We start from the raw sequence: 27,748 nt of genomic DNA, 5'->3' as shown, positions 1-27,748 counted from the left end.
AAAGTTCCTAAAGTATTTGGGGTATGTTTCGGTGGAAGTTACTAAACTGTAGCACGTACTGGTTTGTTAGGATTTTTTTTTTTTTTTTTTTTTTAGACTTTAAGATTTATCTCTGGCATGGGGCTGGATCTTTGTGCAAAATGTGGTGATTTTTCATGCATGTGAAGTCGGATTTCCTCGGAAGAAGAACTACTGTCAAAAAAAGGGAAACGCAATGTTTTTATGCTCAGCGCCTATATACGTCATGCTGCTTTTTAATAAGCTGCTTTTTAATAAAGCCTATCGCGGGCTGGGATCAGACATAGCAGTGATGCCAGTCTCATATTCACAGCCACATAAAGGCAGTAGTGTCACCACCAGATACAAGTGGCAATAGGAAACACTGAATGCTAACAGGCCCCGTGTTGTGTTGACTTACAAAAGAAACAGAAAGATCAAGGTTTACATGGGATATGCGAGTGTCCGTTCCCGCTTTTCATTTCCTGGTTACTTCCTGTGTTTTTTTCTTTTCTTTTTTCTTTTTTTGTCTCCCTGGCTTGGACGTAGCTGACACCGCTCGTCCAATGGTATTGGTCCACATGCAGCGCAGGGAAGAGGGGCAGCAGTGAGGCGCTTTAATAAAACCAGACTGTCAGCACCGAGTGGAGCCACAGAGAGCTGCGCCACGGCACGGCACGGCACGGCACGGTAGCACAGACACACGGGAGGACTGTGGACCGGGTGAATGCAGTCCTCAACACGGGACACTGCTGCAGACACTTTCCCCCACCATTTCCGGAGATAAGAGGGCGCTCAGAGTAATCTTCCTCCAGAGAGGGAAGAGGAATTTGGCTCGCTCCGAGATCTCTTTTCCGTAGCAGAAGACTCCAGCAGCGGCCAGGGGGGACACGTTAGACCGCCGTCAATAGCTGTCGATAGCTACCCCGCACTGCTCTCTGCTCACTAACTCCGTATTCCCGTGAAAGTATTGACAGTTTTAAAGTGCCCTGAGGTACCACACGGCAGTATTGTTTTACATATTTTTGGGTAACGCCGTGTGTGAAGGAGCCGTCTTTCCGCCATGGACAACGCTCACACGAAGAGTGTGGAAGAAGTTTACAGTTATTTCTGCGTCAATGAGAGCACAGGACTTTCCCTGGACGAGGTGAAGCGACAGAAGGAGAAATGGGGCCTAAACGGTACGACACTTAAAAAAAAAACACACACACCTTCAAACAAACACGGCTGCTGTGAATGAGACACGGTTCAGAAAGGTGTCGTCGCTGTAGCGCGGGGCAGCGGCGGCACAGTTCTCAGTATACAGGGTAAAAGTCAGCGGCAGCACGAGCCGGCCGGTGTTACCGGCTCTGTGAACTGAATCGGCTGACGTCATCACGGATGACCTCGAGGGTTTCCCATCTCTTACACAGTAACTAAGTAAATGATTACTTAGAGGGCATTGTAGCGCTGCCGAGCACGAGGGCGGTGTTAGGTAATGTAACCCCGTCTGAACGTGCTCTCAGTAATGTGTAGCATTGTGTCATGGCAACGCGGCGGACGCCGATAACATTGTTTAACGTAACTCCATTGTGACATTGTTGACAGGGGAGGGAAATACAGCGATATAGGCCTACTGTTGAACACTGCAACCCCCTCTGAATGTTGCTCAAGGTGCAACAACACACCTCGGAGCACGTGCCTGGAGATCCAACAGGCACCTGACAGTGAGCAGTGATCTCTGGATCACTGTGGTAACCTTGATGCTGCGGAGGAGTTAATCTCTCATGGTCCCAGGCCTAAACAGCTGCTTCTGTATTAATATCACCTGGGAGGTCATGTAGGGCGGACCCACCTCCCCTCAACCACTCTGACCTTTACACTGATCCCAGTTTTCCTATTGTGTAATGAATCTTAACATTGATGTTAGCTCTTATAGTTGGAACTGAAAGTCAGATCTCCCACTACATCACTATATTAATACAGGACAAAGCCTCCTATATTATAAAGTGTGTTTTAACTTCTGTTAGCCTGTCTGACAGAACACACACTTGTTCAAGGGACCGGTTCCCCATCAAGAAACAGGAACTGAGAGTCTCATACTCATCTGCTGAGAAATATAGACACACACATACACACACCACTCACCTGCTGTTTCCTTTCTTTTTCATCTGCTTCCTTTGCCATCCCTGGATTGTGACATCCCTCCACACGTGTATAGAGCTACCAGCCGAGGAAGGTAATCAGCACTGTCACTTTCACCACTGTCACTGTCATTTAATAATAACATGTTTCTGTTATGAGTGCGGTTCTAACCAACTTCCTCCCCTGCAGGGAAGTCCTTATGGGAGCTTGTCATCGAACAGTTTGAAGATCTACTTGTTCGAATTCTTCTGCTGGCTGCGTGTATATCCTTTGTAAGTATACCTGTGGAATTTGAATCTGTGATGTCGGATACAACACAGTCCTGTTGAGATATATAGTTATACCATTTAACACCATGTAGGCTTGCGCTTGCAACTTTAGGAATTTATGTCAACACTTGCTGCTGCTCCCATATCTTATTATATGCTCCTTGCTGTGCCCAGTAAATGAGAGAGATGATATACACATGATATACAAGCTAAAGGGAATTAAAGTTACTGCATCCTACAAATAGCTTTCTCTTCTCACCTCTGGCTGAAAGACTGTTTACGCAAAGTCAAAATTGCAGATGGGATTATTGTAAAGCCACGTGTGATGAATGGCAGGGGATAGTTTATGCATTGCATAGTGCTGAAGTGTGAACGTCTTCAGTTTGTGTAGCCCGGCTGAGGTTACACTCGCACATTAGGGGGCTAAACAGCTGAGAAGGCTAGCGACCCATCTGAGGAATGGTGACAACAGCAGTAGCAGCATTGAGTTGCTATCACCATGTGCCAAGTAAGACATCCGAGTCGTCAAGCATGGCTGCTGTGTAATGACTTATCCTGAGCTCGCTCGGGACGCTGTCTTTTGGTGCCAGACACATAAATGTTTGATGGTGGGCTGCCATTATGTAATAGCATCATCAGCATGTGTCTGGCCATTTCAAACGCTAAATCAAGTGAACATTTTCCCATAACATTGACTTATTAGTGTCAGGTTATGTGGTTTAATTTACAACAGTCTTCTTTTTTGCGATTTTTAAAAATCACCTAAGTGAAAAACTGAAGTTTATGTAAAAAGATAATTAAATTAGAAAAAGTTATGATTCATTTCTGTCTGTGATGAACTTTGGACTTTGTGACTAACGATTATTTTCATTATCGACTAATCTGTCGATAACGATTAATCGATTAGTTGTTTGACATTTTTCAACATTTTTTTTTATATTTTATTGGCCAATCGGTGTTTCTCAAACCACAAGATGATATCTTCAAATGTCTTGTTTTGTCCACAAACCAAATAGATACTCAAGTTTATTGTCATAAAGGAACAAAGAAACCAGAAATATTTACTTTTAAGAAGCTGAAATCTAAGAACTTTGCTTTTTTTTCTTCTTAAAAAAACTACTCAAACCGATTATCGATTATCAAAATAGTTGACGATTAATATAATAATCGATTATTGTTCGATTAATCGATTAATTGTTGCAGCTCTAACTTTGGAGCTTTGGCATGCTGCATTGTGATTCATTTTGGCAGCTTTACTTCTTTCATGTTCTTTAAATCAATTGCACACTACATCAACGAATGTCTGAAGAACATTTTGATAACTGTGTGTGTGTGAGTGTGTATGTGTTTGTGTGTGTGAGAGTGAGTTGGTATGTAGCGTGCAGTGCCCAGTCAGGTGATACAGAGGTGTCAGTGGCTGCTGCCTGACAGGGGAACAGAGCACCACTCAAGACCAAATTTGGGCCCTCTCACCTCAGTGGGAGGGGCTCCTATCAGACAAATGTGCTCAACCAGCTCAACATAAAGTTATAACTCCTCAACTTTAATGTTGTATACCCAAGGAGCTTTACAAGCAAATAAAAAAAACAGAAAACTAAACAATTGGCTGACACTTAAAGTAGGTGGACTCGGATCCAAGTTTTCTGTTTGAATGATTCCAGTTATTGTCGACAGCAGAGTTTTTTTTAAGACACTGCTCCTGTTGCGTTATGCATCATTTCAATAGGTTAACTACTATAAATGTCTTGATCCTCTGCATGGTGGCCTGAATGATAGGGCTGAAACAAGCAAGTTTTTGGTCAACAGAAAGGTAATTGTCAGCTATCATTAAAGTCAGTTATAAGGCAGGAATAAAAAAAAAACAATCTTTTTCCAGCTTCTCCAATGTCACAATTTGCTGCTTGTGTCTGTTTTTATACCATTGTAAACTAAACTTAATAGTGTAATTTGAATATATTTTGGTTTACGACTGCTGGTTGGACAAAACAAGATATTTAAAAACATTTCCATGACTCTTTTCACAATTTCCTGAGATTTCATAGTATAAATGACTAATCAGTTTATAAAAAATAAAAAGAAGATATGAGAGATATAAATGTCATGGTGGTTGTGATATGGCACAGTAAGGCGCTTATGAGCCTCGTGCTTCTGTACTGACACTGTTATTAAGAGTTATGCTTGCCATTTAAGTTATGTCATACAAAGTCTTTGGCATCCAGCAGAGCCAGACACTCAGGTCTCAGTAAGGCTGATAACTGAATTACATTATGGGACATTAACTAATTGCTTGTTACACACAGGATAATTTTAGGACAATTTTCTCAGGAGCAACAAGCTAAATGAGGCCTCGGGTCAGAAAAATGTCATGTATTTTCCATTCAGTTGGATATTTTAGTGAAACGTCTGCAACAGTGTTGAGACCAGTCCTTTTTAATAATCCATCAGGACATGAGTTTATCACTGCCTGAATGGAAATGTTCCTGTAGTTTCACTTAGCAGAGGTCTGACCGTGTCAAGCTGAGCTTCTAAACTCTTCCTGATGGCTGTCATGTTCGCAGCAGGGAATCAAATACTTATGAAGAATCTTCACTCCTACATATTATATGAGCTGTCCAGTGTTGACAGTTCAATAATCAATCATTATGAATATTCTTAGGTGAATAGCAACAGTTGTATGTGGTCCGATTTGAATGATTAAAGAAACTGTTTTTATGTATCCAAAATTGATGTTGAGGAGAGTGTTGAGTTCAAGTATGATCTGTGTATCTGTACCTTTTTTCCCCACAGTACACCGAGTTTTATGTAAGAAATGTGTGGGATGATTCTCAGCCTTTGATGTCAGGTCTATTTAAGAGATAAAAACCTGTCCAGTTAATTTAAATGCACAATTTGTGACTGCGTCTGCTCTGTCAAGGAAGTGATTTTTCAGTGGTTTATCTGTTATGAGCAACTTTCTTTGTTCCTTCGTGTTTTTTAAATTATAATTAACTGATGGCTACGTGTTCTGTGAAATGTCTTTGATGGTTAATGGTTTGTTTTTCCCTGTGCTTTCAGGTCCTGGCTTGGTTCGAGGAGGGGGAAGAAACAGTCACAGCCTTTGTGGAGCCTTTTGTAATCTTACTCATTCTTATAGCCAATGCCATCGTCGGTGTGTGGCAGGTGAGAAACTCTGACATCCTGGGACGTCACTTTATTTAAACCCAGACCTATTTCCTGTGTGTCTGGGGAATAGGCCTGGAAATCACTGGGATTTTCACTGTTCTGGTATATTTCTCCAAATGTTATGCTTTCATATTTAGATTCATATTGATTCAGGTCCATTATAAAACAACCTTTTTCTCAGCTTTTCTTATTTTTGATCAATTTTTTTAAAAGAATGTACAAAAGATTATACATCATTAACATGATTTCCTCCCTTTTCCAGCCTCCCACACATATTGAGTGCATACAGACACAAACTCATTTATACATTTCCAGGGAGGTAACAAAGTAAAACCCCTATATTTCCTTCCTCCCTCCCTCCCCATGGCGACTCCTCTTCTCTGCTTTTCTGAAGGAAGTGAAGCACACACTCAAGAATAATCTCTTATATCAACAAACCAACATTTAAACATATTGGAAATCCTTTATAATTTAATTTAGTATATTTTGTATGGTATCGATTATTGCAAACCACAAGGTTTGAAAGGAAAGAGAGATACTGACTTGTAAATCCAATGCAGCCTTTTGATAATTACGTAATTATCACCCAACAACTTGTTCATGAAGTGTAATCCAGTGTGACATTATGATGAACTGCAGTGTCCAAAATGTTGAAGCAACCCCCCTGTGACAGAAAGACTTATGTATTTGGATGGCGTAACAGGTCAGCTTAATGCACTTGGCAGTGAAGTGTATACATCAATCTGAAACGCAGTCACTGGTGAGAACAGACATTGGTGATGATGTAGAGAGAAGACACAGCAGGAGATGGGTGTAAATCAATGACCAGTCTTTTGAAAACGTACATACTGCTCTGTTGGTGATGAATTAGACACATCTATCAGTGTGGCAGCCTGCCACAGTTTGTTATACTTCACTGGCACGGTGGCTAAACACGCCACTGGAAGTTATTCCTGTGTGAAAGAAAGCATCTTATTGAAAAGGAACAGTCCGTAAGTTGTCATCTTGTATCTCACCAACATATGAGGCTGGTTTCTTCACTCATTTTTTTTTTAATGTGTGGGCGGTCCGCTCTGACTGATGTGATGCTCTCACTGATAAAGATGCAGAAAAAATGGAAAACATCAAGAGGCAGAAAATGATTTGATTCATAGTGCAATTTTTTATATACTTAACGTCTCAATGTGCCCAAGTCAAACCTGATTAAACAAACATTACACTCAGAAGAGTCGGCAGCGATATAACCCAGAACGGGGGCTGTATTAGTTTCTGTGATATTGTCAGTTGATCTCAGAAGCGATGGCGCTAAATCTAATTTTCACCTTGACAGGAACGCAACGCTGAGGACGCCATCGAGGCGCTTAAGGAGTATGAGCCCGAGATGGGGAAAGTGTACCGGCAGGACAGGAAGACCGTGCAGAGGATCAAGGCCAGAGACATAGTGCCTGGTGACATCGTGGAGGTTGCTGGTAAGCTCACTTTGTCCTGATCTTGTGCTTGTTTGAACAGACACGGATGCGTTGCTTCTGTTGTCGTTTCAGCCTCTTTTTTTTCTTTTTTTTACCGTTACACGTTTCACGCTTGCTTGGATTATACAATACCACCGGCTAACTGAGATGTGAAGAGGTTTAGATGTTTGGTTTCATACGTAGACTCCTCTCAGGCGCAGGGAACATCTGGATATCACATGAACCAGACTGGAACAGACCTTGAAATTTAGAGATTTGGCAATTTAATGCCACTGCAGCTCCTATGAAGAATAGGTTTGTTTGGTTGTGAAAGAGGGTATTTGTCCATATGCAGTTTTTTTGGTGATCAAAGAGATCTGGTGTTCTTCATATGATACTGTAGCTCCTCGCCTGCGTTTGACTGGGCCTCAGATAACCTAAGTGTTGACAGATCAAATGAGAACAGGTACGGTCACTTTCTCATTTTAAAACAAGCACATGCTCGAGTTGAACCCCCACCCACCCCCCCGTCATTCCCAGGTGCCACTGCAGAGGTGACGCACCCTGCAAGAACGATGTATTTTGAGATGTTCTTATTAACCCAGGGTCACAAAGGGTGTGTGTGCATGAGTGTAAAATTAATGCCACTGAATCTTCAGTGTGTCCCACCTCAACAGATTTCCTCCCGAGGCGGTATGTGAGCCGAGCCCTGGAGTGATTCATGCTGCTGAGGTCCAGTCAGCGTATTACAGCAGCTGAAATCCTCAGGATGTAAAGCTTTGGGTTTTTTTTTTTTTTCTGTCTTTCTTTTCCCCCCAAAAGAGTGCCGTTTCCCCCACGGCACAGACACACACACATAATTCTGCAGCAGGATGAACAGAGACGAATGTGTTGAGGAATGCCAGTCCTTAAAACGCTGCCGTTATCTTGATACTCTGTTTAACCCTACGCCACTGAAGTGATGCATAGTTTTCTGTGCATACTGCGAGGTTTTATTTTTAGCCATCATTGACCATTTAGATTATGGAATGCAGTATTTATAGAGGCAGTGACAGTCGTGAAGATGACAGGTGTCTGGTCCCACCCCGTGCTTACCCCCCCCTCCCACCCTGCTCTGGGAAACATTGATACAGTGGGTGACGTGGGACAGTGTTCAGCAGGACTCCTCTGTAACCTTGACAAGGGCAAATGGAGCACAACCGCACAGGGATTTAAACTAGTGTTTATTTCTCTTTTTAATGTTTGTACACTGTATATAATGAGTTTTTGGTTGACAGGGGCTAATCATAACATTCTGATTATGAGTAGCAAAAGAGGCTAAGGCATGGAAAGCTTAATTATCTGGCTCAAGTATAAAGAGAAACTTGTGAGTCAGATTCTTGCATATCAGAGGCCTAGTTATTAAAAAAACTGTTGATGAAGGTAGCTGGAGAATTTGCCATCAGTAGCTCGAGGCTTTTACTCCAAAAAATGCAGCCCAGCAAGCAGCAAAAACCGGACGCTTTATCCTGCAGTCGGGAGAAGCTCATCGGCTTCAGCTTACCTCCCAAATCCCCCCAATATCTCTTACAATGCATCCTGTCAAGCTCCATTTTTTTCTTTAAATGAATAATATTTCCCTGAAGCTTCAAAGTGACCCCTGCCATGCAGAGGAGGAGTGTGATGACGCAGATGCCGGCCGGCCGGCTGCTGAGCCGAGGTAGAGGACACAGAGACGAGTCCTCTGTGGCTACTTCAGCCGTGAGAAGAATAGCCTGCAGCCAATTTGTGCTGCTCCCTTTCAGGGTGCCGCCGCCGCTGCTGCTGCTGCTGCTGCTGGTTTGAACGCTGCCTCCTACTCACACACACACACCCCCATCACTCCATCAGCCTTGCAGTCGCCCGCTCACTGAAATGTGTTTAATGTCATGGAAATCACATTCTCTGCCAATGCATTTCTAGACCTTTTTATCTAAACTAGATCATTTAATGCTCGGTTTATCTGGGCACTTTAATAGAAGTTTAAAACCGCAGGCCGATGTTGGCGGTCTGTGCTGGTCCTGGTCCAGTCTTTGCTCTCCCATGGAGCCTCTGACCGCTCTTGTCGGGTTGATAAAACACTTGTTCACAGCAGTGTGGCGCGGCCAAATCATGCAGTGGTACATCACATCTAAGCCACGGTTTGTTCCAGTAGCTATCTCCTGACATTCACAAGTTTGTTTGAATAGTTTAGATTCTGAAAACGTCAGCAATGATTTATCAGATTCTTACTACTAGTTTTTTTTGGGGGGTAAGTACACACTATTAAGCATGAATAAATACTGAATTATTCATTTATAAGGCATGAATACTCATTAGTATGTAGTTTATAAATACAGTTAGTGCTTATCAATGATGAGGAAAACATTTTTCACAGTTTATAAACTACATACGTATGTGTATTCATGTTATAAATGATTTCAGTATTTAATGGTTAACTAATGCTTAAAGCAGAAGTGAGTGGTCCGGTCGTTTTCGCTAATGCTACGTTCCAGGCAGGCTTTTGAAATCGTAAATTACAGCTTCAAGTCACAACTTACGACTTTGTAGCGTTTCAGGCAACCCACTCGTGTTTTTCCGACCTGTTTTACCGGTGAAAGTCACTATAACGGCCACTCGTAACTTCCGACCGGTGAACTCGTACCAGATCGAACTGGTACCACTTCACGGTCGGAAAAATACGAGTTTCCTTGAACGCACCATAACAGTCCTCGTCGCTACGTCACCACATTCACGGCGTTCCTTGGCTGCACACACAGCCCTGCATGCCGTTCTCTCTCCTCATTGGATAAAAACTGTAGGATACGATAAATGTTTTCTCTTCGGCTCAGAGCAGAGCAGAGGGACTGAGAGACCCGTGTTTCAGTCCAAACACTCTATGTAAGTGATTGCTGTCGGAAGATATAACTATTTAAGACTTATATTAACACAAATATATCACTCACTTCTGCTTTAAAGTGACTACGAGGAGTTTCGGAAAGCGAAGTGTTTTCACACTACATTTCCCATGAGCCTCAGGGCGCACGGTGAAATTCTTGGACCAGCGCAAGACGGTGCAAACATTTGCCAAGCATGTTTTTATTCATCAAGAACGAAAGTCGGAGGTTAGAAGACGATCAGATACCGTCGTAGTTCCGACCATAAACAATGCCAGCTAGCGATCCAGTGACATTATTCTCATGACCCGCCGGGCAGCGTCCGGGAAACCGAAACTAGGAAATGCTGGGCGAGTCGACCACTAAATAATAATATCAAAATAACTATTAAGACAAAACGATATATTTATCAAAAATTGACCCATTAAGAAGTGGTAACGTAGATTCATCCACATTAATATGAGCCTCTTTTATAACCAAAAGCAAACTCCTCTGGGTCTCTTTAATAGTGTGTACTTAATTACTTAGTATATAGTGTTACCTTTTTTTTCCTTTTTTTTAAAGGTTCAGAGGAGGCAAGTGCTAACAGCCAAATTTAACTCTTAAAACTGGTGTTAGCCGGTCACATGTGGAGTTCACCAGCTCCTTCCAAAGGGTTTTAAGGTTTTGTCGTAAGAAAGAACTCACTGTAAGCTGCCAGTGGAGTTTGCAGATTTGGATGTTGGCCTTTTTCTCAGAGCTGCAGAGCTCAGTGGGTTTGTTCTCTGCTGCCTGTGAAGTTGTGGAGTCTGGTAGTGACGGGGGCTCGTGTGCGGGGTGGGTGGGTGGGTAGGAGGGGGGGGGGGGGCACCGCAGCACACGGGGGAGGATCTCTCATCTGCTCTCATTGTGCTGGAGAGAGATGACCTTATAGGGAAGCGCTTTGTGGATAACCGTCCCACCCTGCTATGTTCAATGCACAGCAACCCTACCCATCAGCACCCGCCGCCCCTCCACTAAGATTCCAGACCCCCGTGGATAGTATGTGGCATTTAATGTGGTCTGGCAAACATCCGTTGTCACACAGGGACTGTCTTTTGGCTAAAGTTCCTGACTTGTCAGCAAGACGGGGGAAAGTGGTCTCATCTTGCCAACCGTTGGAGGGGGGCAAACTTCAGCCATGCAAAAACCTCCCATGTAGTGAAGTCCTGCAGAAGGGCAGAGGGGTTTTCATTCAGACCGGACAGTGCAGGCTGAAGGTGCTGATCAGTAAGCAAGTCAGAGAGTTGGAGAAGTATGCACGTCCTCTTCTGTGTAAACTAACATCTGTAAACACACTTGCTGACCAGTAGCCTAGTGCACTGCATGCTGGGGATCCATGCTATGCTTGTCTGGGTATAGATGAAGAAGGGTTGTGATGTAAACATGAGAATGTGTTTTCACATCAACATCTCAACGTTTTAATGTCTTCCATAGCTGCAAGGTTATGTTTTGTTGCATTATATTTCTATAATGCCTCTCTGCTTTCACATGATGTTTTCCTCTGACACCACAGAACTCCAAAGTGCAGACTTAGTTTGTTTGCAGTGCATAATGTGTGGGCTGTGGTGAATACTTTCAAATGTCCTTGAAGTGTTCGGGGGCGTCATTTTGATTTCAATCCAGATTAGATCGGGTCCCTCGCTCAAGGCACATGTAATTCTCGTCCTCACCTTACTAAAATCCTGGTTAATTTTGACGGCAGCCTCAATCGCTCCCAGTCCTGGGACAAGTTTTTGTCACCATGGCAACAGAAACAGTTGCTCGCTGTGTGGAGGGCCCAGCCCGCTGCTTCTTCAGAATCATAACAGACGCAGGCAAAGCAGAGATCTCAGGGAGACAGTTGTGGAGATGTTGCTTACATAACTGAGGTCGTAGGTGCAGATCAGCTGACACAAGCGGAGAAACTAGTCAGCTGTTGGTAAATATTGTCTCCCACCAGCCGGCTGCTAACTAAACATTACTCAGACTGCATTTGTTTGCACAGAAAACAGTGAGAGTCTCTTGTGACTGTTGTCATTTACTAACACAGCAGGCAAAAAAAAGAAAAATTCCTTCACTAAACAGTATGTACGGTGTCAACCTATACATGCGTCTAAAAATACACTTTGTGATACAGATAAGAGTGGAAGGTGGCGCCCATGACCAAGCCTCATTTGCAGGAAGAAGATAATCAGTTTTATTTCCCTATAGATTGTGACCAATCATGAGAACATAGGTTCTCTTGTGCACCTGGGAGCCGAAGGGTAGAAGGGAAAAACCTACTCTGAGCCAAGAAGAGGTTAGAATTTATCTGTTCAATAATGCATCCTTTTGGACAGTTCATCCTAATACAGGTGCATCAATAAAGTAGAATAAGATGGAGGTCAGACTCAGGAAACCTTTGCAGGTGTTGGCAGTTAATTAGCTGATTAGAGTGTGACACCATTAGGTTACAATACTGAACTTATTCACTATATTCTAATTCTTTGATTCACAGAATTTGAGGTTTTCATTAAAGGTCCAGTGTGTAAAATGAGGGGGAAACAGTGACATCTAGCATCCAATTCTATTATTTATCTATTTAATAATTCTATCGTTTATTTATTTATTTTGAAACGTGATCTCTGGTTGGCTGGATTTTCCATTCCGTACAAACATGGCGGCGCAAGATGGCGACACTCTCTAAGCAAGACCCTTGCTATATAAAGAAGAATTATAAGGCTATGAAAACCAAACAGATTTTATTTTATAGTGATTAAACACTTATACAAATATATTAATTGGTAGTTACCAAATATGACACACTGGACCTTTAAATGTAAGCTAGAATCATTACAATTAAAAGAAATAAAGACATGAAATATTTCAGTCTGCGTGTAATGAATCTATATAATATGAGTTTCACTATTTCAATTGAACCACTGAAATAAATTAACTTGATGATATTGACATTGTAATATATTGAGATGCACCTGTATTATTGAAATCATCATAGGGTGAAATTCAGTATCCAAAAGGCACGAGCTGCAGTTTATTTGATACAAGTCAAATGTATCACAAAAGACGCCCAGTATTCTCCAGACAAGAAGGAACATGCCTGTCTGGTCCAACCCAACCAAAAACTGTCTGTGAAACTGTAATCCAGCTGAAATTGAAAGTGACTCATATCCCAAGCGCAATATCTGCCAAAGAATAATCACAGCATCATTTTTTCGACATATCGCTCTGCCTTTATGTAAATGCAGCTGGTGAGTTACTCAGTAGGAGCTGCGTCGGAAAGCCGCTGTCCGTTTCAACCATTGGCCGTTCAGAAACGGGCCCCTCAACATGACAGAAGGGTCAGTCTCTTTGTTGAGCTGCCATCAGCACATGTGTCCTCCTGAACCGCGTCGCCCGTCACATAAAACACGGCAGAACCAGGTGCCAGTCACCACCGACAGGCCTTCTCGCCCGCTGTTGACAGGTGTGTTTTATAAGGCGCCCCCGGGGAGTCGTAGTGGGGGCAGCGTATCACAAGGGCCCGAGCTTTTGTCACTCTGAAATTTGCGGAGTGTGTGACCCGTTGGCAGGCCACAAAGGTTAAAAAGTGGCCATGCCTGAGGAGATGCTTGGACGGCTACCAAGTAGGATGTTGACACAAAGGGACAGATGATATACACACACTTCATCAAAGCAGGTCTGCAGTTTAACACGGGCTCCAGACGATCCCAGCGTGTCCCAGTGTCACAGAGTTTTAACACTAAGCACCGGCTTGTTTATACGAGAACATCGGTGAGTGCCATTGTGCGAGGCCTGTCCCTGTAGACTTGTGTCTTGGCTCAGCACTCTCTCCGAGGTTGTATTTCTTCAAAAGTAATGACTTAGCACAGGAAGCGTTACACAACCGTGGAGGATGTAATTGTAAAGCTTTCTGGCTCCTAAGGAAAACATTTCACTTTTTGTTCCTGTGGCGCAGCGAAGGTTAATCCTTTCAATCTCTTTAAGGGATGTGATCGTTTCCTTCGAGAAAGGTGGGTTCCTAAATCCGATGCGCCTGCAAGATTATTGATCCACGCCATCAGGAGGTTAGCTGCAGGCTTTGGTCTGTATGTAAATGACCCCCGGTGGCCGTGTGTTGTTTTATCTGTGGGTTTGCGTGACCTTTCTCAGAAGTGAAGCTTCCACTGCACCTGCTGTTCCAGGTTCAAATGGTTTAAAGATGCGACTGAGCCCAACATTAGTCCTTCTCAGAAAAGCTGTCACTGTGTGTCTTGATTGGCCAGTGTCCACTGACAGATCAGAGTCCCTGGCACCGCTGTCGGGACATCAAATGAGTTTGACAGTTATCCAACTTCTCACCGGGTCGTTTGTCACAGCGAGAGGTCGACACTAGTGGAGCAAGAGTGTTGAAATGCACGCAACCCCCCCCCCCCCCCCCCCAACAAGGCTGTGCATTAATCCAGACGTGTGTATGTGTGTGAAGATGTAGACGGGGATAAGTGAGGGGAGGCAGAATTATGATGACTTGTATTCAAAGTGTCTGGACTTTAGGAGACTTGCAGGCAGGGCCGTTGCTAGGAATTCTGGGCCCCCTTAAAATGGGCCCCTACCCCCTAACTTTTCCAGTTTATTTTTCTTAGACTACGTACATGTTATCATTTTTTTATTTAGCCTGCTTTGTTTTGATGCTAATGCAACATTACTATGCGTATTAGTCAGGGTTTTATGCAGAATAAATCAGTCATACAAAGATTAGACTACTGGGGCTTTTTGTGGGCCCTAGTGGGCGCTGGGCCCCTAGAATTATCATCACCTTTCTCCCCTATGCAACGGTCCTGCTTGGATGTGGGGACTCTGTCCTCTTGTCTCCTGCTGTGCTGGAGACAGCTGCCATCATACGGCCACATTTAAACCTGATCAGCACATTGGGGAACATATAAATGCTTTTCCCAAATTTGGCTGCCTGTATTGTCGGTCCCATCGCTATTTTCCCCCCTCCCTGCTCTCAAGGGCATGGATAGGGGAGGTGGGTGGCTGTTCATGTTGCCTCACATGGGAATCTTGACATTGCTGTGTATTTAGCAAATCTCTCAGTCTCTCTGCACTTTTTTGTTTATGTCTACTTGTTGAGTTGAGATCTCTCTTCTTGTTTGTGCGACTGGTGTGTGGGGACCGGATTCTAACTACACCACCTTCCCGGAGTCCTTTAGTAGTATTCTGACACAATTTGCATTTTTAACTAAGTAGGCCTATATGTAGATTACGCCCACAGAACTGTGCCATAGCCTGAGCCAGTTCCCCAGTTTCCGTTGCCTTTATGTACCATTAGGAAGCTGAATTGGGTCACTGCAATTTCGATGTACCCAAATTGGCCTTTTCCTTTGAGACAGGCCTTTTATGGCTCACAAGTCCTTCATTTCCTCCTCTTTCTTTGGCTCGTCTCTCTCCCTACAGCGATGGCAACGCCGCGCTGCTGTTGTGTGGCACGGCAACCATCCCATAATGAGCCGCGCTCCATCAGTTGAGTTTACACTAATGCTGAGTTACTGCCTGCAGGAAATAGACAACATCTCATCTGTTAAATCTTCATTTAGCCCGTGCACACACTCGAACGACACCGTGCAGTTGACTGTAGAGCTGCTAGGGTTTTAATGGAGTCTGTTCATGTGGTGTTCATGTAATGTAGTGACAGTTTAACATGAGCTTTTTGAATTGAGTCGAAATGTTTATTTTAAATATGCAAGTAAGTACATATGCATAACACAAATGTAAAAGATAAAACAACAGAAGTGCCACAAAGACATGGCAGATAAAATATTCAGAATACACAAAACAAATAAATAAAAGTTGCACACTTGTCATTAGAAGTGTAAACATTAAATACATGTACATACTGTATGTGTTCTTCAGTAGTGCTACCAATAACCAATACCCCCTGCACCACCTGGTACCTTTCTATATTTCATAACAATTCAATTGATATTTCTTTTTCGTTTCAAACTTGGACTTTTGCTTTATTTCCACTTCAAGTCCGTTCCATACTCTTACCCAACTCACAGATATGCGAAACATCCTGTGGGTTGTGCCAAAGCAACACATTCAGGGACAACGAGGAGTTTTGGAAAGCGAAGTGTTTTCATACTACATACTACTTACCATGAGCCTCCACGCCCACGGTGAAATTATTGGACCGGCGTAAGAGGGACGTCTCGCTAGGAATGTTTTCATTCATCAAGAATTAAAGTCAGAGGTTCAAAGAGGTTCAGATACCGTCCTCCGACCATAAACGGCGATCCAGCAGCGTTATTCTCATGACCCGCCGGGCAGCGTCCGCAAAACCGAAAGGAAACGCTGGTCGGCTCGCCCAGCATTTCCACCATTAATTAAAATAACAAAATAACGATAGAGAAAATGGGCCCATTAACAAGTGCGGGTAGCGTAGATTCATCCACATTAATGTGAGACCTTTTTATAACCAAATACAAACTCCTTGTTGTCCCTTTAAGATTATTCCTAAAGTTGTAACCCCCACCTCGATCACTGAACAGTTTCTGTATATTTTCTGGTAAAAGATTATTTCTGGCTTTTGAACATTATTTGTGCTGTTGCATACTCTACAATGTCAGTAGATGTCAGTAATTTTGGCTGTAAAAACGTTTGTGTCCCAGAGGACCAACATTGTCAATAATCTTAATTAGTTAATTAGAAAATCTGTTTTACTTTTACATTTTATATACCGGTAATGTTCCTCACATTATTCTTACTTGATGTGTTTTCCTCCTGTGAATCTGTTCAACAGTTGGAGACAAGGTGCCTGCTGACATCAGGATCTGCTCAATCAAATCAACAACCCTGAGGGTGGACCAGTCCATTTTGACCGGTGAGACATTTCCATCAAATGATTTCCCCTCTACCTGTTCACTTTCCTCACTACATGGCTATTTTGAAAAAAAAATAAAGATGAACAATTATATTGATAAGTTTAATTTATCTATCAATCAATCCGTTTTTATTGTCACTTCCATAGCACACACTCAGCATACATGGGAGCGAAATGCCGCTCTCCATGCGTCATGATGCTTTATTTAAAAAGAGACAAGGACACATTAAAAACCTAAAACAGCAGCAATTGGGATTAAAAACAAAATAAGAGTATTGGTGAATACAAAAAGACTGTAACACTTTTACACACTATTAAGCATTAATAAATACTGAATTCTTCATTTATAGAGCATGAATACTCATTAGAATGTAGTTTATAAATACAGTTGAGTGCTTAACCCTATGAGTAAACATTTTTAACTGTGTTTATTAACTACAGTACATACTAAGTATTCATGTGTTTAGAAATGCTGAATTCAGTATTTAATGCTTAACTAATGCTTAATAGTGTGGACTTACTATAAAGTGTTACCAAAAAGACTAGTGCTGATTGAATTAAGTGTGAGTATATGTCATCTCATGGTATTGGAGGGAGGGATGTGAGAGTGTTCAGACTCTGTTGCACAGTTGGGTAGTTCTTTGCCTAAATGCTGTGGAGCCTCCCACCACATGGTCAGAGTTTGAAGAGGTGGTGAGAGGGGTGGGAGGGGTGGGAGGGGTCCATCATTATGTCTGATACACCAGTCATCTGTGTGTATGTCAGTTATGGATGGAATCTTTACTTTACATTAACTATGACTCACAGTAATTCTGTGAAAAGTGTTTTTCAAACGATTATTCTTATTGCACCGTAACCTTCTCAGTCAGTACAACTGCGCACGATCTCAATGATTGACTCTTTGAATGTTTGCTTGTTATTCGGTAAGAAATGGAAAGTCACATAGGTTTAAAGCTGAAGACTTGGATGTCGACTGTGTCTTAATTAGTCTGCCCATTGTTTCACACATAGGCTTAAATCCTGCATCCAGCCCTGTTCATTGTGTTTATGGCGTCCCCGTCCTGATTGGGAAATGTAGCTTCTGCTGCCACGAGCGGCTCGGGCTCAGGATGCAGCTGTAACCAGCACACACCGAGTTCAATCTGTTTTTATTTGAGGCTTCAGGGAGGTTTTATATCACAGTGAAGATAGATCTTTGATAAAATACATTACCCAGCTGTTAAACCCATTTTAAACTCTCCACTGATGCTGTGTTGTTTTCAAAAATAATAGCACCCAGGATTAATGGATCAGTGCAGAATGACTGCATGATTTGCACAACTTTCATTTGTAGTGGCTGCAGAATGAGCCCAGAGGTGCATCACAGTGCTGCATCCAATTAGCACACATGCTTTGCGTGTGCAAGAGTGTATGTGTGTGTGTGTGTGTGAGAAAGATCAGTGGGGCAGCATGAATGATCAGCACCATAGATCTCTCTGTAGAGATAATTGGCTCTGCTTTGTTCCCGACATCATCTAATACAAAGTGATTTAACCTGATACCCCGTCTCGTCTTTGTAGGCGAGTCCGTCTCTGTCATCAAACACACCGACCCTGTGCCGGACCCACGTGCTGTCAACCAGGACAAGAAGAACATGCTCTTCTCCGTAAGCTCCTCTCCGGACAAGTTATCACACATCCTGTTGATGTCCTTTGACTCGTTTGTTTAGTTTCTGTCGACTTCCTGGAAAAACCGGCTCCTGTAGTTGTTGTTATTATTTCGAAGATGTCAGATTTTTATCAAACGCCGAGCCGACGTGTATATACTTGTCCACTCAGGGTACCAACATCGCCGCTGGGAAGGCCGTGGGCGTGGCGGTGGCCACCGGCGTCAACACAGAGATCGGCAAGATCCGCGACGAGATGGCAGCCACCGAGCAGGAGAAGACCCCCCTGCAGCAGAAGCTGGACGAGTTCGGCGAGCAGCTGTCCAAGGTCATCTCCCTCATCTGCGTCGCCGTGTGGATCATCAACATCGGCCACTTCAACGACCCCGTCCACGGGGGCTCCTGGATCCGCGGGGCCGTCTACTACTTCAAGATCGCCGTGGCGCTGGCCGTGGCCGCCATCCCAGAGGGGCTCCCCGCGGTCATCACCACCTGCCTGGCTCTGGGCACCCGCCGCATGGCCAAGAAAAACGCCATCGTCCGCAGTCTGCCGTCCGTAGAGACCCTGGGCTGCACCTCCGTCATCTGCTCCGACAAGACTGGAACCCTGACCACCAACCAGATGTCTGTCAGCAGAGTGAGTCATACACACACACACACACACACACACACACACTCTCTTGGTGCACTGCTGAGCAGTTCAGTAGTTGGTGCTTTGTCATCGTTGTTGTCGCTGCCTGGTGTTTGCAGAAGGTGACAGCAGTTAGAGAGTGTGGCTGTGGAAGTCTCCTTCAATACATTAGTCAGCTAAAATGCTAACACTGTACAAATAGTGAGAGCGCAGTATTCTTTGTGATCAGGTATCCGGGTTATTAAACGCGACGGCAGCATGCTGCAACTCCTCTAATCTACATTGAGCTGTTGGATGACTTGCAGAGCTGCTGTTGCATAACTGACCTTGCGTCACCGAGCTGCAAAGCAGCGAGCCTGTAGTTCCTTTCTCTCTTCCTCTGTCTCTGTGAGTGGCACCCCGGCGCTACTTGGCTTCACATTAAGAAGACATTTCAGCATTTATTAAAGTTTAATCCTCCTTTGTTGCCTGCTCAGTGTTTTCTCAGAAGCCTGGCAAAGCCTGAATTAGACTTGTGACAGTTTTTTTTTATCAAACGAGTGTTTGGGTCTCTTTGGTTTTCTCGGGGGTTGTTTGGGCTGCATGTTGTAGCGGCCATGATTAAATACAATACTGCAATACTGCTGTGTTCAGTGGCTCACAGTTAGGCCTGTATTAAAGCACTGAAAAGAGAAACTCTTTGCACCATGCAGTTATTTTAAATATGCATTTGCATCAACATATTTTGATGAAAGTGTCTACAGCATAAGTTCATGTTTAATAGAATAAAAACCTGTATATTTTACGCTCAGCTGTCCACTGACATGTAGTGTTCTGCTCCCTGACAGTACGACCTCTCAGTCTCCACCTGACCTAATCCCTGGATTACTGACCAGGATCAGTTCTTAAACTTGTATTGATTTATTTTTTAAAATGTTGGTGAAATAATTGAAAATGAAATGAGGCTCATTTGCTTCAATCATCAGAGAAATACACTCTCACCAGGATTTGACAATCGACTGCTGGCTTGACTGGACTGATTGTCATATCCCGCGTGTTTGTGCGTGTGAGAGGATAAAAGCTTCCTGTGGGAGCAGGCCTGGCACTGCAGCTTCTTCCTTTTGGGCACGGCTTCTCTCTTCTCTCAGACTCCCTGGCAAGTTTCTTCTGTTTACATTAGATGGGGAGCTAAACACCCCTCTCTCACATTAGGCAGGCGGCCACCCAGCCGGGCCCTCACAAAGTCGCTCTCTGTAACAATGCTGCAATTCTGTGGTTTCTGCTGCCATCTGCTGTGGCAGCCAAGAAGCCGACTGACACAACATTAAATGTTTGCTTTGAAAAAAAAAAAAAAAAAAAAATCACATTTGTTTTTGTCCCCTCTGCTCCTCTGATCTCCAGATGTTCACTGTCAGCAGAGCTGAAGGTGACAGCTGCACTCTGTCAGAGTTCACCATCACAGGCTCCACCTATGCACCTGAGGGAGAAGTGTGAGTACTTTACAGCCGTCTCTTCAAATCCAGGTGAAAGATGAGATGTGTCGTTTCACTCAGTTGTCACGGAAATGTAGGTTAAAGGGGAAATCAAGATGATATTTGAACCTGCGGGCACCCAAAGGGAGACTAGCAGAAGGAACATGTTTCTAGTCTACACACACACTCACAGGCTGACACTCTGTGCTTGGCCTCAGGTACCAGGATGGGAAACAAGTGAAGAGCTCCCAGTACGATGCTCTGGTTGAACTGGCCACCATCTGCGCCCTGTGCAACGACTCCTCCCTGGACTTCAATGAGGTCTGTGGACAGTTTATTCTGGACAGTGGGATTTCATTCAGGCTTTTAGTTCATGACTTAAAGGGATTGTTCAGCATTTTGGCAAATTGGCCCATTGCCGTAATCCCTATAGTTTTAGAGTAGGTTCGTTACCTTTAATTGTCGGTGCAAACTATTTTTAAAACGGCGGGGCAGAGCCGCAAGCTGCTCAGAGCTACAGAGGCTAATGGGATTTCTTGGTTTCCCTCATTAAACTCATGAATTTACCTCGAAAACAACTCTGTCTCGTAACATTCCGTTATTATCTCATAGCGTGGTGAATGTGCAGGTCACACTTTGTCTACAAGAGCTGTTGGATTGTGTATTTGATGAGTTTGATAATGGAAACCAAGAAATTCCTTAGCCTCTGTAGCGTAGCTCTGAGCAGCTCACAGCTCTGCTCCGCTGTTCTAAACATAGCTTGCACCGACAATTAAAGGTAACGAACCTACTCCTAAGACTATAGGGATTATGGCAATGGGCCAATTTGCCCAAATGTTGAACTATCCCTTTAAGTTATTTACGTAACAGTGATGAAAAATAATGTGTCGGCTGGATTCAAAGTTTGAAGAGGAGAAAACATGAACAAGCTCCTTTTTGATGTGTCAGGTGAAGGGTGTGTTTGAGAAGGTCGGCGAGGCCACGGAGACGGCCCTGACGTGTCTGGTGGAGAAGATGAACGTCTTTGACACCGAAGTCCACAACCTGTCCAAGATTGACAGAGCCAACGCCTGCAACTCGGTGAGTTGACAGACACCTGCTCACGCTGCACATCTCCAAGCGCTCCCACTCAGCAGCTCCTCTCACTCCGGCTGCCTTTTCGTTTTCCAATCAGGTGATCAAGCAGCTGATGAAGAAGGAGTTCACCCTGGAGTTCTCCAGAGACAGGAAGTCCATGTCCGTCTACTGCACCCCCAACAAGTCTCGGTCCTCCATGGGCAAGATGTTTGTCAAGGTACACTGAAATAAAGTTGCATTGATTTTGACTCGTCACAGTCTCTTGTGTTATATAATATACTTTCTTTGTGTTTATTCTACATTAATTTGATGATTTAACATAAATAAATATTCGTTAAAAGCTTCATTAAGTGGACAAATGCAATTAATTTGTTGATAAATTCATCATTAATTACAGAAGATTGTGCGATTAATTAGTTAATTTTTTTTTAATCAATTGACAGCCCTAATTAAAAGTATTTTATTCCCCCGCTCTCCCCCACAGGGAGCTCCAGAGGGAGTTATTGACAGATGCACTCACGTCAGAGTTGGAAACAGCAAAGTTCCCCTCAGCAAAGATATCAAAGAGAAGATCTTGTCTGTGATCCGTGAGTATGGGACGGGTCGTGACACCCTCAGGTGCCTGGCTCTGGCCACACGAGACAGCCCACCCAAAATGGAGGACATGATACTGTCCGACACGGCCAAGTTCTCTGAGTACGAGGTGAGTTTCACTTTATTTCCGGCTGATCAGTTACAACCTGCTGTATTCTCCTCGGTACACAACACTCAGCCATGTCTCTGTCTCACCGCGTCCAGTCTGACCTGACCTTCGTCGGCTGTGTCGGCATGCTGGACCCTCCCAGACAGGAGGTGGCCGCCTCCATCACTCTGTGCCGCCAGGCCGGCATCCGTGTCATCATGATCACCGGGGACAACAAGGGCACGGCCGTGGCTATCTGCCGCCGCATCGGCATCCTGGCCGAGGAGGACGACATCGAGCACATGGCCTTCACGGGACGAGAGTTCGACGAACTGTCGCCGTACGCGCAGCGGGAGGCCGTGACTCACGCCCGCTGCTTCGCCCGCGTGGAGCCCTCCCACAAGTCCAAGATCGTGGAGTTCCTGCAGGGCTTCGACGAGATCACAGCTATGGTAGGAAGAGCGAAGTGCTGATTCTCCTGGGTTTCTGACATCTGATTACAGACAAACATTTAGGCTGTCTTTACACTGCATGGTTTAAGTGGCCCGTGTAAACGGGACAAATACGCATGGAATCAGATATTGTCAGATCAGATTCAGGCCCCCATTATATGTGGAAATAAATCAGATACGAATCGGATTTCTGCCAATACGTGTGTAGTTAAACAAACAGATCAGATCTTTCCTGGCAATGCGTATCGTACGTCATCAATAGTAATATTAATTCCCATGCCCACATGTTTCGCTGAACCTCTGTACACGCGGGACTGACCTGGATTACCATGGCCAGCTGTGGCCAGCTGTGGTCACTGGTACAGGAGTTATTACACTGTTTCATTTCCGTGGTGTCTGTGTGTCCGTTTTCTTTTACTCACTAGTTCTTGTTTTCATAATACATTCATTTATATGCAGATTCAGGGCAAGAGAGAGTGTGAAAGAGAGAGCGCAAGAGAAACACCAGATTATACGTTTGCCAACTGGCCAATTAGAAATCGAGAGAGGAAAAACAATGTACACAAATTTGTCCAAGAGGCTTTGTCCCATCCTCACGTGAGTGACAGAGGATCGGACGGCGGCACAACCGTCACCGTCACCATCAGCTGCTCATCTCAACAGGTCCGCTCCACGCAGCCACTTCACTAACTTTATTTTGTAAGGACAGACGAGATGTTCACTTTGTAAACAGTGACGTGTTGGATATAAACTCTGAGCACCAGACTCACCTATTAATATGGAATTATAATGTGACCTAATAAATCCCTCGTCTTTAAAAAAGTCCACAAGCTTATTTCCTCCTCAGCGGGTTGTTTCACCCAAGCAAAGCAGGTGTGAAAGCAGACATCAGACATGGGTCATTTCTGATAGAAGGGTTAGGGTTAGCCTCAGTGTCTTGATTTTGATTTGTTGGACTTGGAATAGTAGTGGAATAGTGTGGATTAGAACTAAAAGGATCTCTGTAACAAAATCTCTGTCTACAGACAGGTGACGGCGTGAACGACGCCCCGGCCTTGAAGAAGGCAGAGATTGGCATCGCAATGGGCTCTGGCACTGCTGTGGCCAAGTCAGCCTCTGAGATGGTCCTCGCTGACGACAACTTCTCCTCCATCGTGGCCGCCGTTGAAGAAGGCAGAGCTATTTACAACAACATGAAGCAGTTCATCAGATACCTCATCTCCTCCAACGTGGGAGAGGTGGTGTGGTGAGTCTTAACTAATGCTACTTTCTTTACCTTAATTAAACAGCTTCAGAGTAATTGTGATGGTTAAATGACTTCTTAGGATGAGAATGGAGGCTGTCTGCCTTCCACCTAGAGTCTTTTGGCCGAAAACCAACCTTGTAAGATCAGCATCTCTGACCCAGTGTCCTAGATCTCGTGAGAAACATGGCCTGTTTTACAGCACCAAGACACAAAGGCGCCTTGTGATCTGTAAATCTTATTTATGACAGATGACACTACGCAAATATACACATCATAAAACCTATGATATATAACGTTACCTGCCTCGGGGGACATCGCTTTACAGACTGCCTTCTCGCCGGCTTTGTTGAAAACAAATGCACATGGTCAGGAGGGGGAGGGAGGAGGGTTAGCTGTGAGTAAATATATGTGCTACGAAACTGTAGGGGGAGCGCCACAGAGAGAAAAAAGTGACCAAAACAATAAGAAAGCGACCAGAGACTTTCACAGTTGGAGCCAGAATTATAACAGATTGACTGGATGACTTGTGAGTGCCTTTTCTAATTGGTGTTGTTTCTCCTGAAAGCATCTTCCTCACTGCTGCGCTGGGCTTCCCTGAGGCTCTGATCCCGGTTCAGCTGCTCTGGGTCAACCTGGTGACAGACGGCCTCCCTGCCACCGCCCTCGGCTTCAACCCCCCAGACCTGGACATCATGGAGAAGCCTCCCCGCAACGCCAAGGAGCCGCTCATCTCCGGCTGGCTCTTCTTCAGATACCTGGCCATCGGAGGTTGGTTGGTTGTGAAGGCGTCAGCAGAGCCTTTAAAGGCATAGTTCAAGATTTTGGCAAATTGGCCCATCGCCATAATCCCGCCATAATCCCTATAGTTTTAGGAATTAGGTTTGTTACCTTTTAATTTTCGGTGCAAGCTGTTTTTAGAACGGCGGAGCAGAGCCGCGAGCTGCTCAGAGCTACGCTACAGAGGCTAATGGGATTTCTTGGTTTCCCTCATCAAACTCATCAAATACACAATCCAACAACTCCAAAACGCTCTCGAGGACAAGTTGTGACCTGCACATTCACCACGCTATGAGATAATAATGGAGTTGTTTTCGAGGTAAATTCATGCAAAACCACTGATGCGCGTTCCCGTTGTCAAATACAGTCTCTGCATTTACCTCGAAAAACAACTCTGTCTTGTAATGTTCCGTTATTATCTCATAGCGTGGTGAATGACGGTCACAACTTGTCCACGAGAGCGTTTTGAAGTTGTTGGATTGTGTATTTGATGGGTTTGATGAGGGAAACCAAGAAATCCCATTAGCTTCCGTAGCGTAGCTCTGAGCAGCTCACGGCTCTGCTCCGCCGTTCTAAAAATAGCTTGCACTGACAATTAAAGGTAAAGGTACTTTATTTGTCACATATACAGCTAGTACAGTGAAATTCTTTCTCTGCATTTAACCCATCCCTGAGGAGCAGTGGGCAGCCACGGTGCAGCGCCCGGGGACCAACTCCAGATTATGAGCCAGTGCCTTTGGTCAAGGGCACTGACTGGAGGATCAGGCTAGCTGGCATGTTTTTAGTGGTGGGGGAAACCGGAGCACCCGGAGGAAACCCACGCAGACACGGGGAGAACATGCAAACTCCACACAGAAAGGAGTTTGCATGTAACGAACCTACTGCTAAAACTATAGGGATTATGGCAATGGGCCAATTTGCCAAAATCTTGAACTATCCCTTTAATCTGCCTCTACACAGTTTGATGAGTCGAATCATTTGCCGCTCGATGACTTTGTCACTTTGGCGTCTTTGCTCTCAGGATACGTGGGAGCAGCCACAGTCGGAGCAGCTGCCTGGTGGTTTACCATCTCTGACGACGGACCTCAGCTCTCTCTGTACCAGCTGGTGAGTCCACCTGTCTACCTGAGAAACTGCACTTCAGTCCCGTCAGCTCCCTGCCTCCCCCACCTCACCCTCCCCCACCTCCCTCCCCACAGAGCCACTTCCTCCAGTGCGCCCCAGACAACCCAGACTTCGACGGCCTGGACTGCCAGGTGTTCGAGTCGCCCTACCCCATGACCATGGCCCTGTCCGTGCTCGTCACCATCGAGATGTGCAACGCTCTGAACAGGTAAGCGGAGACGCTCTCGTCAAACATTCATGAGACGGAGGGCGAGCCGTGGAACTGACTCAGGATCTGTGGTCTCTCTTGTCCAGCCTGTCGGAGAACCAGTCCCTGCTGCGGATGCCTCCCTGGGAGAACATTTGGCTCCTGGGGGCCATCTGCCTCTCCATGTCCCTGCACTTCCTCATCCTCTACGTGGAGCCTCTGCCTGTGAGTTTATCAAAAGCACTTCACTGAGTTGTGACTGATGTTTTTAAAAAATAAAAACTGAAGAGAGGAGCTGGATGCTTAGTAGTCTATGTGCTTCTCTGCCCCCTTGTGGTTGTGGGGCTTCACTACAGACCAGTCATGGAAATGAGTGAAAATTACTTTAGTTAAAAATGTAAACACATATTTTTGCATCTCTCCAGCTCGTGATTTTTGAGACTTGATATCTCTTTAATAAATATTATTACAAAAAGAAAAGTAGATGAAGTATATTATTAGGTCTTTGTCCTCATCAGATGGTTCCCAGCAGAGAGACAGACATGCAGCAGCAAACATCCTCAGCTGGAGTGGAACATGAGACACTCTAGTTAGATATTTTGAGACTGGATGTTAAATGCTTTGATATTTAACACACAAATCTGAGCTTGTTGTCACTCTTCTCATCTCACTCTCAGCTCTCTCCTCCTCCAGCCTACAAGTCACACTCTCCAGAGGAGCGTGACTGTTTGATACAAGACCCAATGGAAATTACATGATCATCTTTTTTTTCTCAGTGAATCTCATATTTATAGATGATCTTGTTTTTGAATATAATTCAGCCTTGGCGTGTTGTCAAAGTGTTCTTAAAGGGATAGTTCAAGTTTTGAGTTTCAAGAGTTTTAGCAGTAGGTTTGTTACCTTTAATTGTCGGTGCAAGCTATTTTTAGAACGGCAGAGCCGCGAGCTGCTCAGAGCTACGCTACGTAGGCTAATGGGATTTCTTGGTTTCCCTCATCAAACTCATCAAATACACAATCTAACAACTCCAAAACGCTCTCGTTGACAAGTTGTGACCTGCACATTCACCACGCTATGAGATAATAGCGGAACGTTACGAGACAGAGTTGTTTTCGAGGTAAATGCAGAGACTGCATTTGACAACGGGAACGCCTATCAGCGGTTTTGCATGAATTTGGCTCGAAAACAACTCTGAGCCAATTTGCCAAACTGTTGAACTATCCCTTTAAGCTACTGAGCCACTATGTCATTAAACACTATACTGTAGTATATGCCTGGACTGTGACAGTGACACTGTAGAAGTTGATCTCCCTTCATAAACAGCGTTGAACTGCTCTGGTTAAAGAAGTATCTGTAACAGTTGCTGACAGCTGCCGTCCCTCTGTCTCCCAGGTGATCTTCCAGATAACCCCCCTGGACACGACTCAGTGGATGATGGTGCTGAAGATCTCCCTGCCGGTCATCCTGCTGGATGAGCTGCTCAAGTTTTTAGCCAGGAACTACTTGGACTTTGGTAAACAGCTGGAGAAGCCGGCCAGTAAAGGCTGCTCTCTGTCTGCATGTGCTGACGGCATCTCCTGGCCCTTCGTGGCCATCTCCCTGCCTCTGGTGCTGTGGATCTACAGCGCCGACACTAATGTGTCCGCCATGTTGTGGCCCTGACTGACTCCAGTACACACAACACCCACCCTCCCCCTCCCCCGTGCACCAGTGTGAAGTGGA

General features: G+C 44.5%; 1 protein-coding gene across 1 annotated transcript; it reads left to right on the top strand.

Annotated features, from left to right (window-relative positions):
* The first annotated feature begins 674 nt into the window (after window positions 1-674).
* Window positions 675-27,748, top strand: LOC310991286 (sarcoplasmic/endoplasmic reticulum calcium ATPase 2-like). Its single transcript, XM_083978932.1, has 20 exons — window positions 675-1,178; window positions 2,198-2,215; window positions 2,311-2,393; window positions 5,445-5,549; window positions 6,883-7,021; window positions 16,673-16,753; window positions 18,313-18,398; window positions 18,571-19,035; window positions 20,410-20,498; window positions 20,699-20,801; window positions 21,429-21,560; window positions 21,655-21,774; window positions 22,042-22,260; window positions 22,356-22,691; window positions 23,717-23,937; window positions 24,503-24,705; window positions 25,736-25,821; window positions 25,914-26,047; window positions 26,134-26,251; window positions 27,419-27,748. Exons 1-20 carry the CDS (start codon window positions 1,061-1,063, stop codon window positions 27,686-27,688), a joined length of 3,126 nt encoding a protein of 1,041 aa, XP_083835058.1. The 5' UTR covers window positions 675-1,060; the 3' UTR covers window positions 27,689-27,748.

This window comes from Trachurus trachurus (genome assembly GCF_905171665.1).
Source record: "Trachurus trachurus genome assembly, chromosome: 9".
NCBI lineage: Eukaryota > Metazoa > Chordata > Actinopteri > Carangiformes > Carangidae > Trachurus > Trachurus trachurus.
Note: the sequence above shows the minus strand (reverse complement) of the source record. Positions and strands in the feature narration are given on the sequence as shown.